This window comes from Odontesthes bonariensis, chromosome 5 (genome assembly GCF_027942865.1).
Source record: "Odontesthes bonariensis isolate fOdoBon6 chromosome 5, fOdoBon6.hap1, whole genome shotgun sequence".
NCBI classification, from domain to species: Eukaryota; Metazoa; Chordata; class Actinopteri; order Atheriniformes; family Atherinopsidae; genus Odontesthes; species Odontesthes bonariensis.
Window position 1 is genome coordinate 36,511,929 of NC_134510.1, and position 15,048 is coordinate 36,526,976.

At 43.6% G+C, this 15,048-nt stretch overlaps 1 protein-coding gene across 6 annotated transcripts in view; it reads left to right on the plus strand.

The window, feature by feature from the left end:
* The window catches only part of syngap1b (synaptic Ras GTPase activating protein 1b), a 230,972-nt gene that overhangs the window by 197,627 nt on the left and 18,297 nt on the right, over positions 1-15,048 (plus strand). For 3 of the 6 annotated variants that reach the window (XM_075466264.1, XM_075466265.1, XM_075466268.1), the window contains 6 exons: positions 1,364-1,562; positions 1,984-2,517; positions 3,264-3,689; positions 4,639-4,812; positions 5,276-5,487; positions 10,443-10,515. In XM_075466264.1, the coding sequence (XP_075322379.1) occupies positions 1,364-1,562; positions 1,984-2,517; positions 3,264-3,689; positions 4,639-4,812; positions 5,276-5,487; positions 10,443-10,515 (1,618 nt within the window). Of the gene's footprint in view, positions 1-1,363; positions 1,563-1,923; positions 2,518-3,263; positions 3,690-4,638; positions 4,813-5,275; positions 5,488-6,406; positions 9,372-10,442; positions 10,516-15,048 lie in introns of those variants that run through there. The other 3 variants (XM_075466269.1, XM_075466267.1, XM_075466266.1) reach the window with 3 other exon arrangements.

A 15,048-nucleotide genomic window follows, 5' to 3' on the forward strand; every position in this document is an offset into this window, starting at 1 on the left:
GTGGGAATGTGGAGTAAAGCCACTGCTCCTTCACAGCTGAGGTAGTTCAGGCATTTAATTAGGATGCCACCTGGATGCCTCCATTTGGAGGTTTTCTGTGTCCAATTTGGGAGAGACCCACAACTTGCTGGAGGGATTATACATCCTTCTTGACCTGAGAACCTTAGGATCCCCCAGGAGAAGCTGGAGAGGCTCGCTGGGAAGAGGGTTGTCTGGGTTTTCCCTTGTGGACCTTTTGACCCTGCGAACCCAACCTTGGATAAGCGGAATGTAATAGATGGATGGATGTTTCCTTCATTGTCATCTCTATTTAGCTGTGGTGCAAACAGTGTTTTTATATTCGAACGATCAATTAATGGTGTGCCTTCATCTATTCATGGGTTAGAGTGTGAGAGGAAATGAGACTTGTTTACATGCATGGTTTCACTGTCCCTAAGAGTTATGAAACAGAACCATATGTCCGTTTATAAATCTGGTGCAATGACTCCGTGTGCACATTCTATCCTGACTACACACAGTTCTATGCATCTGGTCCCTGGTCTATTTTTGATGGGAGGCAGTGAGCCTGGCAGGAAATTTATTCACTTTTCAGAGAAAAACTTCCTGTGCAGACTGATGGTCGTACATAAACTCACTATGTTAAGACACCAGGCCAGACGTGGACCTCTGAGAAGGATAATTTACGGGATGAAGAGATTAAGAACGGCGGTTTTAGGGGTAGTGAATGAGTGACCGATTCAATAGATACCACAGAAATCTGTGATTTCTGCTTTGAGAACAGAATGAAGCCACACATTCCTGGTGAAATCCTGGGGTCGTGTAGTTTTATTTCTGCCAAAGCTGCGTTGGGGATCCTTGGATATAAAACCACTGGCCAAACCAAACTGTGTAGAATGTAAATGTACTTTATTTCTACAGCCCTTTACAGACAATCCTTACGATGTACCAAAGTGCTTTACAGCAGGTAATAAATAAAGAGAAGAATAAGTAAAAACAACAAAAATGATAAAAGAACAGTGAAAGCAATAAAATACAACAAATCGAATAAGATCAAATACGATAAAAGTGTCATCATACTAATGGGTATTAAAAGCAGCTCCTAAATAAGTAGGTTTTTAGCCTAGATGTGAAGATTAGAAGGAACAAGTGTTAGACTTTCATGGCAAATTGAGTTTTTCATCTTGGTATTTTGCTAATTTCACTTGACTAAATGACATAAATATTTCTTCCCGCACTTTTTTTTTTAATGTAAATTTGTATCTGCTGTCAATATGATGTACTTGGATGTATTTGAAGTTATTTGGGGGCACTTAACAGTCTCTGTCCTCAGCTACAGTTGGCCTTACTGACCGCTGTTCTCCAGCTCTATAGATATCACTCGTTTGCCTTCCCCTACCTCCACCGGAGGGGTCATGCCATCTCGCTCCCAGATGAGTTTTCAGGACCGCGATCACCCTCATCGAGCCTCCAAAGACATGTTTTATGTATCACGTCCTCCCCTGGCCCGGTCCAGCCCAGCGTACTGCACAAGCAGCTCGGACATCACGGAACCAGACCCTAAGGTGAGTTTTGTCACACTGAATTTAATCCTTCTCAAAGTGGGGTTGATATTGACGTGCATGTTAGCCATACTTACAAGAATCTGCCATCGTGTTATTCGAGGCTCTAGTTTATCATGGCATCTGCTTTTTTTTCCACTGATTCACCTCGCAACTCATCCTAGCGGTATTTCCTGGGAAATACTTTCAGGCATTCCGATACCCAAGCAGGCCTCGCGGTAAAAACACCTGCACCAACCTCACCCATATCATCCGTGGCCACCTAAAATTTAAAAAAAAATACCAATGGGCACACTAGCCCTTCATATCCGTTACTATCTAGGTGCTCAGTGTCAATAAAAGCGTATCTATGATGGACCTCCAGGATTCCCGAATGAACAGCCTGTCTAACCTGCAGTCGGTGGACATGCTCAACTCCTCCCAGGCCTCCATCGCCGGTATGGGCAGCTTCGGCGGGCTGAGCAGCGGAGGCGGTGGCGGCCTGGGGTCGGGCCTGAGCAGCCAGCTGCGGGCCGGTGGGAGGTTGTCAGCTGGCTCTGGCGGCTCCAGCATGTCCGGCGGCCTCCGGCTGAGCCAGCTGAGCCAGATGGGCACCACCACCGACTCGCTATCCCAGCAGCAGCAACAGCAGGCCGCCGCCATGCGCTACCCGCTTTCCTTCCAGAATCCTCTTTTTCATCTGGCGACCGCTGACGGGCCTCATCAGCAACAGCTCCACCACCAGCACAGCCGGGCTCAACCTCCAGCACCCCTGCTCCTCGCCCCAGAGCCTGACCACTCGCATCAGGGCTACATCCCACAGTTTGCCCACGGGGGCTTCTCCCGCAGTGAGGACCTGTCCACCCTCAGGACCAGGGAGGCTCACCTGGGCCAACCCAGCATCATCCACTCACACAGCTACAGCGACGACTACAGCAGGGCTGAGTATGCACGCAGGCAGATGTCCATGCATGTGCAGGTAAACACATGTTTGGTGTAATCTTAAGATTTGATTGTGTCTTGAATTAATCTGAAGACTAATGCTGTGTCCGAAACCGCATACTACATACTTCCATACTTCCATACTGCATACTCATCGATCAGACAGTATGCAGAGCGTTTACCCACAATGCATTTCGCTCCTGCCCGAGCCGAAATCAGCCGGCCTGAAGCTGATTTCCCTTAAGCTCTAAACTCTGTAAACTTTAGCAACATTTGAAACATTTTCAGGTGAGAAAGTAGTCGTTTAGATCCCCAACGTGTTGAAAACCTGACAAAATACCGGCTGTTTACAAACTTGTTCCCACGAATTCGGCGCTACTAAAGCTAGCCGTAGTGAGCAACGCACTTCCGGTTATTTTCATAAAATAAAATACCCATTGCCTTTTATCATAGGGAAAGCCATTACGATACAATTGGTGCTTTTGTTTTGAAAACAGGAAGTGAACCTACCCTCGTTGTAGCTAGCTTGAAACTGCCGTTTTGACAGGAAATGACGATCGGCGACGTCACGTTACGTTGCATCTTGGGTAGTTTGAGTATGAGAAGTAACCTCATGATGCATACCCAACATTTCGGCCAATCTAGTATGCATTCAGGAAAAAAGTTAGTATGAGTAGTAGGAGTAGTAGGAGAAGGATGCGGTTTCGAACACAGCCATTGTCCTCAAGACGGCACCAAAACGAGGAATGAAACTGACTTTATGTTGTTGTTTTCTTTTGGAAGGATATCCAGCAACAACAAATGATGGGCATGACCTCTCAGACAGGAACCTCCCACTCCTCTCTGGCTACCACACCTCCTACCACAGTCCAACCTATGCGCCAGAGTTCTATTGCTCCACCTCCCACCCAGCGCGTTAAGTCCCAGACGTCCCACCAGCTGTCGGTCAGCGCGGCTGCTGCGCCCGCTGCTTCCGGTAAAACCCGGCCGCAGAGCGGGAACCTCCTCCAGTCACCCGAGTCTTACGGCGGCAGGCAGCAAGGGCCTCGGCAGCTGTCGGTCAAAGACAACACCGCGCCGGGGCTTCCTCACCAGCAGAGTTCTGTCAGGGAAAGTGGGAGTCCACAAGGAACCACCGGTCAGAGCACTCAGCAGTCGCCACAGCAGCAGTCTCAGCAGCACCTTCTCAAACCCTCCATGAGCAAACAGGTAACACCTGCACACTCTCATTGTACGATGTGTTGGTTAAGCTCTCGTTTCCCCAGGTTTCTGTCAGCTCCTGTGTTCAACTGTGCATGAGCAGCTTTTTAGTGCAGCTTTTACATAGCAAACAATGTATTCTTTTTCAGCATCTGCCCAGTCTTTTTTTTTTCTTAACAAACAAACCGATAAATAGAACAAAAAAACAAAACTACAGTCCAGCAACAACAGACACATCAAGCCAGACTTACAACACCAAACCTAGATCAAAACAAAAATACAACACCCTAGGAAGTCTACATAGCATACATATCCTGTACCTGAAAAAAAGAAGAAAAAAAAAAAATATATATATATATATATATATGCAGAGGTAGGTAGTGTCATCCTTACATATCCAGCAGTTGGGCTATAGGAATGGTCCCCATACTTCATTAAATAGATCTTCCCTCCCAGCCACTCTATAGGTGACACGCTCATAGCTTGCCATTGAGCTTAGAACCTCTATCCACTCCTTAAAAGTGGACAAGATGGGAGATTTCCAGTGGCGTAAAGTTATCCTGCACCCTGTTATCATAGCTAAACGACACCATGATTTTTGGCGTTTTGACATTTGAATATTATTTGGAAGCAGTCCCAAAAGACACAATGAAGGGTTTTTGGAGGCAGTGACTTTCTTGAGTTAAGAACTCGTCCCAGCTCCTTACACACTTATTTGTTTCCTAAATTGTCTTTGTTTTCTAAATTGTCTTCCCATTTGTCTAGGTACCTATCTTACTGCACTAACTCTAGCACTAGTTATGCTCTTAGCTGTTTGGTTTTGGAAGGAAATGCACTTATGCATTTTATGGCCTGAAGTTCTTTTGCCTACCGATGTGGAACACACTTATTGTAAGTCGCTTTGGATAAAAGCGTCTGCAAAATGACCGGAATGTAATGTAATGTATTTCTCTTGCAGGGCTCACAGTCTCCATCCACCCTCAACCCACCAACCCCAGCCAATGAGCGAACGGTGGCCTGGGTTTCCAACATGCCTCATCTGTCAGCTGACATCGAGAGCTCACGGATCGACCGTGAAGAGTTCAAACTGAAGGAGTACTCAAAGAGCATGGATGAGTCGCGCATGGACAGGGTGGGTAACGTTTTTCATTCATGGTACTCGCACATGAGCTTAACGCAGACATCTAAAGATCTCTAAAAGACATTTTTAAATCCAGGTTAAAAACATTTATTTTCTCATGTGTCTATGCATGAAATCTGCACGATATCTTTTAATTTATCTTTATATTCTTTTATGTATTTTTAAATGCTTCTTACACTCCCTGGTGCAATGCTTTTATTTTATGTGAAGCACTTTGAATTGTTTTGTACATGAAATGTGCTACAAATAAATTTGATTTGATAAAAGTGGAAGAAACGACAGCCATGAGCCTAATGTTCATGCGATTTCTTTTTCTAGTTTTTCAGGAACCTACCTCTTGTGGATACAGTGCTCTCGAGCCCCTATCTCCCTAAAAAAAAAATATAGAATTGAGGCATGTAAACACCAACAACATGCATGCCACATTGATCCTCTCTCCATGTCTGCTCCACAGGTTCGGGAGTACGAGGAAGAGATCACCTCCCTGAAGGAGCGCCTGATGACGTCCCACAAAAAGCTGGAGGAGTACGAGCGGAGACTCTTCACGCAGGAGCAGCAGACCAATAAGATTCTCCTTCAGTACCAGAACCGACTCGATGACAGTGAGAGGAGGCTACAGCAACAGCAGCTGGAAAAAGACTCCCAAATTAAAGGAATAATTAGCAGGTAAATTGAGGCTGTTGTTGGTGTGGAGGGCATCTCAGATATCTCAGATATGTGGCAAAAGGTGCGTCTTCTGTAAGACTGAGATCGTTTAACAATAATTAAAAATAATCATTCTTCTGAGGAGTAAGTGGAGGCAGAGGGCGTCCGCAGTACAACTTCAGCATATTGCATTCTGTTTAACAAGATGAAGCGTGAACTTAAAGCAGTTATTGCCTCAATTGCACATATTGCATATTGGAAAAAGGACTCTATTTACCAGAGGTTGTTATCTTGCACTGAAGCTTGCAGGGTGGGAGGCTGGTTTCAGTTTCATTAAGTACTGTAGCCCTGGGAGTAAAGCAGGGAGCTGTATATTGAAAGCCAAAGCTGCTGACATGTAATGAGGGGAAAATTAAATGAGAGACTATAGTATGGAGGACAAAGATCTACATCCTTGTGGATCAGCATGCAGGGTACGTTCCCCTGGCGGTTTCTTCTTTTCCAGCCCAACAAAGAGTCTCCGATCGTCCTCTAAGCTAAACCTGCTGGCTTTTCACATGGCTTAGTTTGTTGTTAGAGCTTCATAGTTAGAGAACTGCAGAAAAAATGCAGCCGAGTCTTAATTTACCGAGTTTGTAAAAATGTAATGGGTCAATCTTTGAGTGCAGTTTTAGTTTTTATTGACGAATTAAGCAGTTGGTGGGGCAGGAGCTGAATATTGAGCGCTTTCTAAGATGTACTCAGGCATGAAGACCAAATATTTGTGAGTGACTGCACATTAGCAATGCTGTCTAACTAAGTTTTGTTTTCTTATTTGTGCAAAGAGTTGAGTTAAAAGGAAAAGTAGTGCAATATGTTCACATCTTATGATAGTCTGTGGTCTGCAACTGAAGGGTGGATATCTGTGACGGAGAATATTGCCACTTCTAATCCACTCCAGGAAAGAAGACTTGGAATGAAGACAGAGAGTCCTGCTCATCTTTTAAGGGAACCTTGTGTATATATATATATTTAAAAAAAAGAAAAACGAACATCCTCCCTCATCCTGTGCTGTTGCACCCACCAGCAGCCATTTTTATGAACACAGCTCTGCTGTTTAACTGGATTTTGGGATCACATGAGAGATCCACTTAGTTTTCAATTGAATCTGCCACCAGATTGCACAGTAAAAGCACAAGAGGATTGAGAGGATTTGATAACTTAAGAACACACATGCCTGCACTTTTTAAAGAATTGCTTTGGGACTTTAATGCACAGGACTGTGGAAGACCATGGTTTGATATCAGCTCTTCCATTTTTAGATTAAGGTGAACCCGTTCACCGAAGGACTGCTGATGTTTCTCTCTACAGAAGCAACACGAGGACTCGTACCTCCTTTTTTTTTTATTTACGTAAGACACTATGATATGAGGAGGGAAGAACATCTCAGACTAAAACTTGAATCGGTCAGTTAAGGGTGAAGATTCAAGCAGAAAGGCGTACGCAGCTATGCCGCATTTCACAGAAACTCTGTCAGAGCTCTGAAAGATTCACATTCTCAAAGCGAGCACACAAATCTGCACATATGAAGCACGGTGCGCAGGACACTCATGTTGTCTGGGCCTACACTTGTTACTTGTGTGACCCACCTTGATCATCTAACCACACAAGGACGAATTAAGTAGCAGATCTGGATGCTTCCGAGTCAGTTTTTACTCAAAAGTTCACTGAGCCACACCATGCATTGCAAGACTTGTGCATCACCTGGACATGTTGTGAAGTTTTAATGCACAAACGAGCAAAGCAAAGAAAGCAGAGAGTGGATTCTAAGGAGTTCCGTCTCAGGCTGGACTCCAGGATCTGAGCGGAATAATAAATACAACCATAGCCTTATGTTACATTTCATCTTCAATTGACTTTTACGTTCAGTTTTCACACTGAAAACATGCTATGTTGGTGGAAAAAGTGAGCTCAGGTTCTGCAACAGGAGCTCACGGCTCCTGCGTAGGCTTGAAAAAAAAATCTCTTTTATTCTGCAGAACTAAAAAAACAACTCGGCGTTTGGGTCTAAAAGTTTTGAGAGATTTTCTTTCAGAGAAGCCTTAATGTTCTGTGCGTAAAACTTTACTTTAAGCTCAGAGCACCTCCGGTATCTGTCATCAGCAGGTACGCTTTCTGTTCCACAACAATCTAATTTAAACCAAAGCCACATATTGAGTTTTAGGTCAGTTTAAATCCACTGAATCCACTTTACCTGTAGCACCTGTATCTATATATTTTTGTCTTTAGAGTAGATATAAAATTAGTTGGCTACAGGCTTACCTTTTTAAGTCATAGTATTTAAATTATACATAGGAATGAAGTTATTTATCTTCCCCGATATGTTTGCTATGAAGTGAAGAGATTTATGTTGAAGGGATGCAGCAGAGGGGAACAAAAATCTATCGTCTTTGTTGCATCCGTCATAGTAATAATCTATTTTTAACTATAATCCATAGCGCATTAAATTCAGTGATGCAAGAGCCATAATAGTAATAATAATATTATATGAGAGATATATGAATTTACCAAGAAGGAGATTGTACCTATTTTAACCTTGCAATAGCTAAGTTTTTAGCAGGAGACGCGCAATAACAGACACAATATGTCGACTTATCTGCTGTTTGTGCGAACGCACACGCAGGATCCCGATGTGTCGTACGCATCCGGTGTACAGAAGGAAACCGTGACTTCCTGCCAAACTCTTTGACCATCCGCAGAATCTAAAACAGACAAAATAACGACCTGGAATACTGTAAAGTGCGGAAAAACCACAGACATGACAACAATGACGCGACTCCCTGACAAACCGTTTGTTCTGCAAAGTGTGTATTTAAGTTATTCAACTTGTTTTTTGGGGGCTTATCTTATCTGTACGGTGTTTGTGTGAATTGATCTGCTTTTTTAAAAATGAAAGCCTGCAATGGATATTATTTACATATCAAAGCAAAGATGATTTTCTTTTCTCTGTATGATTTTTTTGCTGTATATGCTCGGTATGACTTTCGTCATTGGTGGTGTCCAGTGACATGGTGATCAGATTAGTTGTTTAAGAAAGTTAGAGAGTACTGTCATTTAACTTATGCAGTTACAGTATGATTTGATTATTATTATTATTATCCTATTTTAAAGGGAAACAGTATTATTTTCTTTCTCCCTCTCCAGAGATATAGATAACATTCTGGTGTCAGTATATCTGCCTCTCTTTTGTAGCAAGAATGTATTGATAGGCTGTACAGATTGTACTACGGCAAATCTTCTGTTCAAATCTTGCAAATTAATTCATAGTGGTGATGAGTTTTTGGCTTGATGTGTGTGTGATTGACATGGCTTTATAGCAACGGCCAAGGGTTCATTTTCTCTTCTGCCACAGACCTGCGTCAAAGGAGTTGCAAATAATTCTTGTTTTCGACTAGATAAGGTGACGCATTAGCACCGTTCTGATGGCGAGAGGTAAGTTTTCAATCGAAGGATTCCACTTTAAAAAAAAAAAAAGAAAGAAAAGTATTTGCAGCTTCTTTTTGATCCAGGTCTGTCTTTCTGTTGACTTTACATTAACTTTACATCCATTGTCTCTGCCTTTTTTCTCTGTAGCAAAATATTCAGACATTGTGACCTCATGTTGGTAGATGTATTGTTTTACTAAATGTACGACTTGACCTCAAAAGCACACTACTTGAAGTACAACTGGATTTTCTTTCTTTTTTGTAACATATCACCCACACGAATCATTGTCTGCCTTTTGAAGTCATGTCGAATCTTAATGCTGTATACCCATGTTACATTCCATTGTTTTCTGGGACAGTGCAAATATTTCTGTCTGTGCTTATGATTGACTCTTTTCTTTCCTATTCTCTTCTTTTGTAAAATAACTCGACACTGTACATTATTTATGGAATAAAACATCCAAACACTTATGTTTGAAACTTTACCTGTGGATTTTCATTCTTTATCGTCAAACATGTGCCTCTGTCTTTTTAATAAAATCCCGTGAATGTGGTGGAGTGACACAGCATGACTTTGATCGGTGGTGACTCTGCATTGATTCGTGGCTTAATGAACAAAACGAGGGCTCTTTTTTGCTCGTTCTACTGAGACAAACCAGCGTAAATGGGAGAAATGACTCCTTTGTACACTTTTATAAAAGGTATAACATCAATCTTATTCCGCGTTAACTGTTTTTTATAGTGTTATTCTGCTGCCGTCAGAGTCAAATGAAACCAAAGGAGTCATTTACAATGAAAACCAGCGTGTAAAGAGGTCTTCATTTATTTATAGAAACTTTTTTTCTTTTTTTAAAATGGCCAAACAGTAGTTTAGCCAGATGGCTTTAAGACAGACATAATCACGGGAGCTTGGAAATCTGCACTGTTCGTTGGCTCATGAAAACCGCAGCAATACTTCTTGCTCATATCTGAGCGAGTTGAGTCTTTGAAATGATTCGTCAAAGGATTTTCCACCCGTGACTTGGCCAGCCCATGTTACGCAAGATGGGGTAATTCCCTGGGGATGATTGGGATCTGTTACCAAACCATTCATTTCACCGGAAACCAGGCGTAATTGCCCACAGTTGGCCGGAATATGCACCTTTGTAAACACCTTAAATCGGACACAAATGCTTTGAGAAATCCCAGGGGGGGGGGGTGCGAGAAGAAAAAAGGCTCCACTCGTTGGGAGGAAAATTGGCAGTGCCTCGTAAAGCGTGGCTTAGGTTACTGCTGCTCAGCTCTAGCAATGGCTTCAAAGATTTTGCTGCTAATCAGGGTTGGGATTCAGATCTGAGATAAGCAGGTAACCAGCAGCTTTGTCACAATGATGGTGTTGTTGGGCCACATGTTGGAGATGCACCTGCTCAACATCTTGTTCATCTTGAATTCACAATACTCCCTCTCTTTTGTGTCACCCCCTCTCCCCCCCTCTCCCCACCCCCTCCCTCTCTCTTTGTTTCTGCTTCCAAGACTCATGGCTGTGGAGGATGAAATAAGGGGAGGACCCATTCTTGAGCCAAAAACCAGGATTTTCGCTGATCAGGTCTGTGAGACTGCTTCTTCTCTCGTCGAATCCGTACGGTGGCCCGTGCTGTCTGCCCTCCCCCTTCTCTTCTCCCCCCCTGCTGTTGTTATGATTGTGTCTGCTGTGTGTATGTGGTCCCTCCGATTGGCTTGCCCTGTCCCTGACCTGTCCTCTGTGTTTGGGATTGAATGCCGACGTGACGGGGAGCTTTGAAGATCAAAGGGTGCTGCTGTTTGCATCCCTGAGCTCGAGCTACTGAGGCTCTATCTGGGTCTGTGAGCATATCTGAGTCTGTGATGGTGTTGCCAGATGTGTGGTTGTTTCTGTGGAGCATGTTGGGGTTAAAACGTCTCAAACCACACGATGCAGAATAAGACCTACACTTAGGTTATTGAAAAACTGAGCCGCTGCGTGATGGTGGTGTTGCTGTATCTTCAGGAGCTTTTCATTTCATGCTGAACCAGCCCTGTTGCCCACTTTGAAGCATGAGTCATGCAGTAAAAATATAGGAAGTGCCTATGAGCTTATACCTATCTATGTTTTTGTGTTGCTAAAATTGGAAGAGGTAATTAGCTAAATGTCTCGCTCGTTCTCACCGACTTGGACATCTGTTTATGGTGTTTGGGGCAAATGGAAGAATAGAACAAAGTGGCAATACCACAGTTTAAAAATACACATTGGATTCAATTATTAGAATCAAACTACATTTTAGAGACTAAAATCACACAAGCAAATAGTGGAAAATATATTACAGACTCATTAGTGCTGGATTAATGTTTTAATGTCTAAAATGTTGCAGGTTTTAAAGTCATCAAAGCAACTATTTCCCACATAAAAAGGTCTGTCCAAAGGACATTGAGCCTCATGCAACAACCGTTCGAACAAACAGATTTGTTCTTTAATCGTGCGTACGAGTGATTAAAGAGAATTTGCGCATTCACCAATTTTTTTATATTTTACGTTTTCTTTCAGGTACGAACAGAATTTACGAGTGATCCAGACCTGTCGCTGTTATTCAAATCAAGTTTGCTTGACTAATGGATTTTATATTTTATTACTTTGAAGCAAACATAAATGAATATATACATTATACTCCATAATGATGCTGACATTATTCGGTTTGACTTAAATTATGCACTAATTGAAGGTTAATTTGACTCTGTATATAACAAGGTCAATGGGAAGCGTAACCAGCTGCTGACTTGCTACTTTTGGATGCCTTAGCGCGTCAGGCTCTTGGAAGAGAGCGTGTGTTCCGAGAACGTGTAGATGTCCTTGCAGAGACAGACGAATGGCTGACATCGCGATTTAGATTGCCAAGGACTGTGCTGCTGCAAATATGCAGCTTGCTGGAGCCACAACTCCAGAGAGAAACACGCCGATCAAACCAAATTCCACCACGCGTCCAGGTCCTCACCACCCTTGGATTTGTGGCCTCTGGAACCTTTAAGAGGGAGATTGGAGACAGATCGGGGGTGTCCCAGTCCTCTGTGAGTCGTGCGCTCCCCTTGGTCATCAAAACTCTCGTCAGTTTATCACCCATGGTACATCAGATTCCCATGCACCGCTGTCCAACAAGTGCAAATTAAGAGGGCCTTTCATCCCGTGGCTGGACTGCTAAACGTAGTCGGAGCACGAGACACATATACGCATCAAAGCACCCGTGCTGTTGTGGAGCGCTCTGAGCTGAAGGCCAGGTGGATGTGTCTCCATACAGCGTTTATTTTCATATCAAACCATTTCTTCTTTATTTCTGTGACATTACAAACTACAGGTGACAATTAACAGCACTCCTAATTGCTTCCCATTTCTTGGCTTTAGCAGGTTCTGTAATTCCACTGCTGACACTGCTAAAAATGACAGATTTTCCTTTTTGGATCTCTGAAAGCAGAACTTCAATCTCAGAGCCCGTAAAGTTGTTCTTTCTGCACCTTGATGCCATTCTCATGACTCAACACGTCCTGGCACAGGAGAGAGGAAGCACAGCCTAATAAGGTATAATTTTGGGCGTGGAGTATGCAAATTTACTATCCTCGTGCATGTGCAGTTAAATACGCACGGGTGGGATTCATCATTTACGCAGGTCGTTTACACACTTTTTCCCAAGTTAAGAGCGTTTGTTGAATCTGACGTGGCGTGTTCGTACGAGACCTTCGTACGAAAAAAGTGAGATAAATTTAGAATAAAAATACGAAAATGTTCTTGCATGAGGCCCGATGTTCCCACTTCTGGAACAATGTCCTTTGGACAGACCAGACCAAAGTGGAGATGTTTGCTCATCATGCACAGCAGCACGTTTGGAGGAAACCAAACACAGCATATCAGCACAAACACCTCACACCAGCTGTCAAGCACGGTGGTGGAGGGCTGATGATCTGGGCTGGTTCTGCAGCCACAGGACCTGGGCACCTTTCAGCCATTGAGTCCACCATGAACTCCTCTGGATACCAAAGTGTTCTAGAGTCAGATGTGAGGCCGTCTGTCCGACAGCTAAATCCTTCTCCAACTTATCTTTGTAAATGTAGTCATTTACATTCTGTGTTACAGTTTTTGTTACTTCTGTGCAAATGGGTTTAAAGAACTGGAAAAATGTGACGAGATAAGGAAATTACTTTTGTGTAGAGAGACTACTTTAATCCACATGCAGCTGGTGGCGCTTGAAGCTCACATAATCAGCGCTACAAGTGAGCCGTGTCAGAAAATACTTCCCAATTTAGTATTTCAGCCTCAGGCTTCCGCGTTCATCACCTTAGCACTTAAGATAAGTAGTCAACTGAGTCCAGTGTGATGACACTCAGCTTTAATAGGGGAAGTTGTTGCACACGCAGCAGCTGAGCGGGAGAAAGTAAATTAATAGGGAGTGAGAGGGGATGAGGCTTGATGCCGTTGTTTCCTCGGGCCGCCGCTACCAGCTTCCAAAACAACGCCAAACACTTAATTAGACCTCGCAAAATAACACAGGTGCAGCATGCCATATCCAATCCCAGCAGTGTTATGATGCCTACAAAAAAAGCATACACCGCAAAGACTGCCCGACAATCTGTTGGGTCCCAATAAGGCCTTATTGCAAATAATTAACTGTAAATGGTTGTATCAGCTGTAAAATCTTGAGTTGTGGATGCAGAGAGAAGACTGCCTCCATTCCACCTTTAAATTGTTATCATTTATTTTGTTCTGCATGTGATATTATTATTCGTTACAGTGTTGCCACACACAGAGTACTTCACACTCAAGTGTGCGTTCTCGTTGATATATTAACACAGATAAATGATGAACATCTGCACCAACATCCAAACAAATAATCGTGTATGCATCACTTCCAAACCAGTTTCATAAAGTACATTCAATCATGTCTTCCAAACATGTCCACATTAACCAGATCAATCATGTATCTATTTTAAGTTTCTTATTTATTTAACCATGAACTACACACGAGCAGCGCGGGCTCTTAAGAAACGGTGCGGTCAGACCGGACGCACAGCACCGCGTTACTCGTGCGAGTTTTGCCGCGGTTGTAAATTGAATTTACTCGCCTTATTCGCGCGAGTAAACAACGAGCGAATTTTCGCTAAAGGGGCTATTCATTTCATTCTCTCATCAACCATGGCCGATATAAGTCCCATCGCGTCCTTGTACCTACTGTGGCAGTCCGAGATTCGTCGGAAACGCACATGCCGTCGTGTCTGGGTCAGTGACATCACCGCCTTCTCCAGGAGTTGCGTCTGGATGACGGCCGCTTCCAGCGGTATTTCAGGCTCACCAGGACCCAGTTTGATGACCTGCTCGGGAGGATCGGTGCCGTGATCTCTCGGCAGGACACCAACTACAGGCGCTCCATTTCAGCTGCGGAGCGCCTGTCCATCTGTCTCCACGTCACTGTGGTCCAGAATCTCAACGCTGATAGGCTGTCGTGACGCGAATATTTCACCAAAGTTGGATTTTCTGAACTCGCGCTAATTCGCGTCTTGTCATTCGCGCGGCGGTATTCGCCTCATTCGCACCGCCGGCTCGAATCCGCGTCTATTTGCGTCTTTGCATTGACTTTGTATGTAATCACGTCGCGCGAAAAATTCCGGTCTGAACGCACCGTTAAGATCGGCTCCTTGTACTCTCCAGCTTCACGTGCGCTCTAGGTAGCTAGGCTATCAGTGCTAACTGGTAGCTAGCCATTTTCAGTACGTTACGTTCGCTGAACAAGTAACGTTCATAAACAAAACCATATAAAGTCCAACCGGGATCATAAACTACCTCATAGCATATTCACCCATCAAATACACACTTCTAACTCTCCCTTCTTACCTGCAAAGAGCAAAAGTATGTAATGTTATTCATTACAGTTCGCCACACACAGCGTACTTCACACTTCAAGTGTGTGTTCTCGTTCTCGGAACGTATTCCCGCGAGACTTCCTTTGTCCCTGCACACACAGTGTAGCGAACGCGCCCTCTGCTGGTCGGGGTTAGACACTGCATACTGATACGTAACACAATATTTCCCACCCAATAATAAACCAATCTCCTACCTTATCAGAAAACAGCCAGACTATTTTCA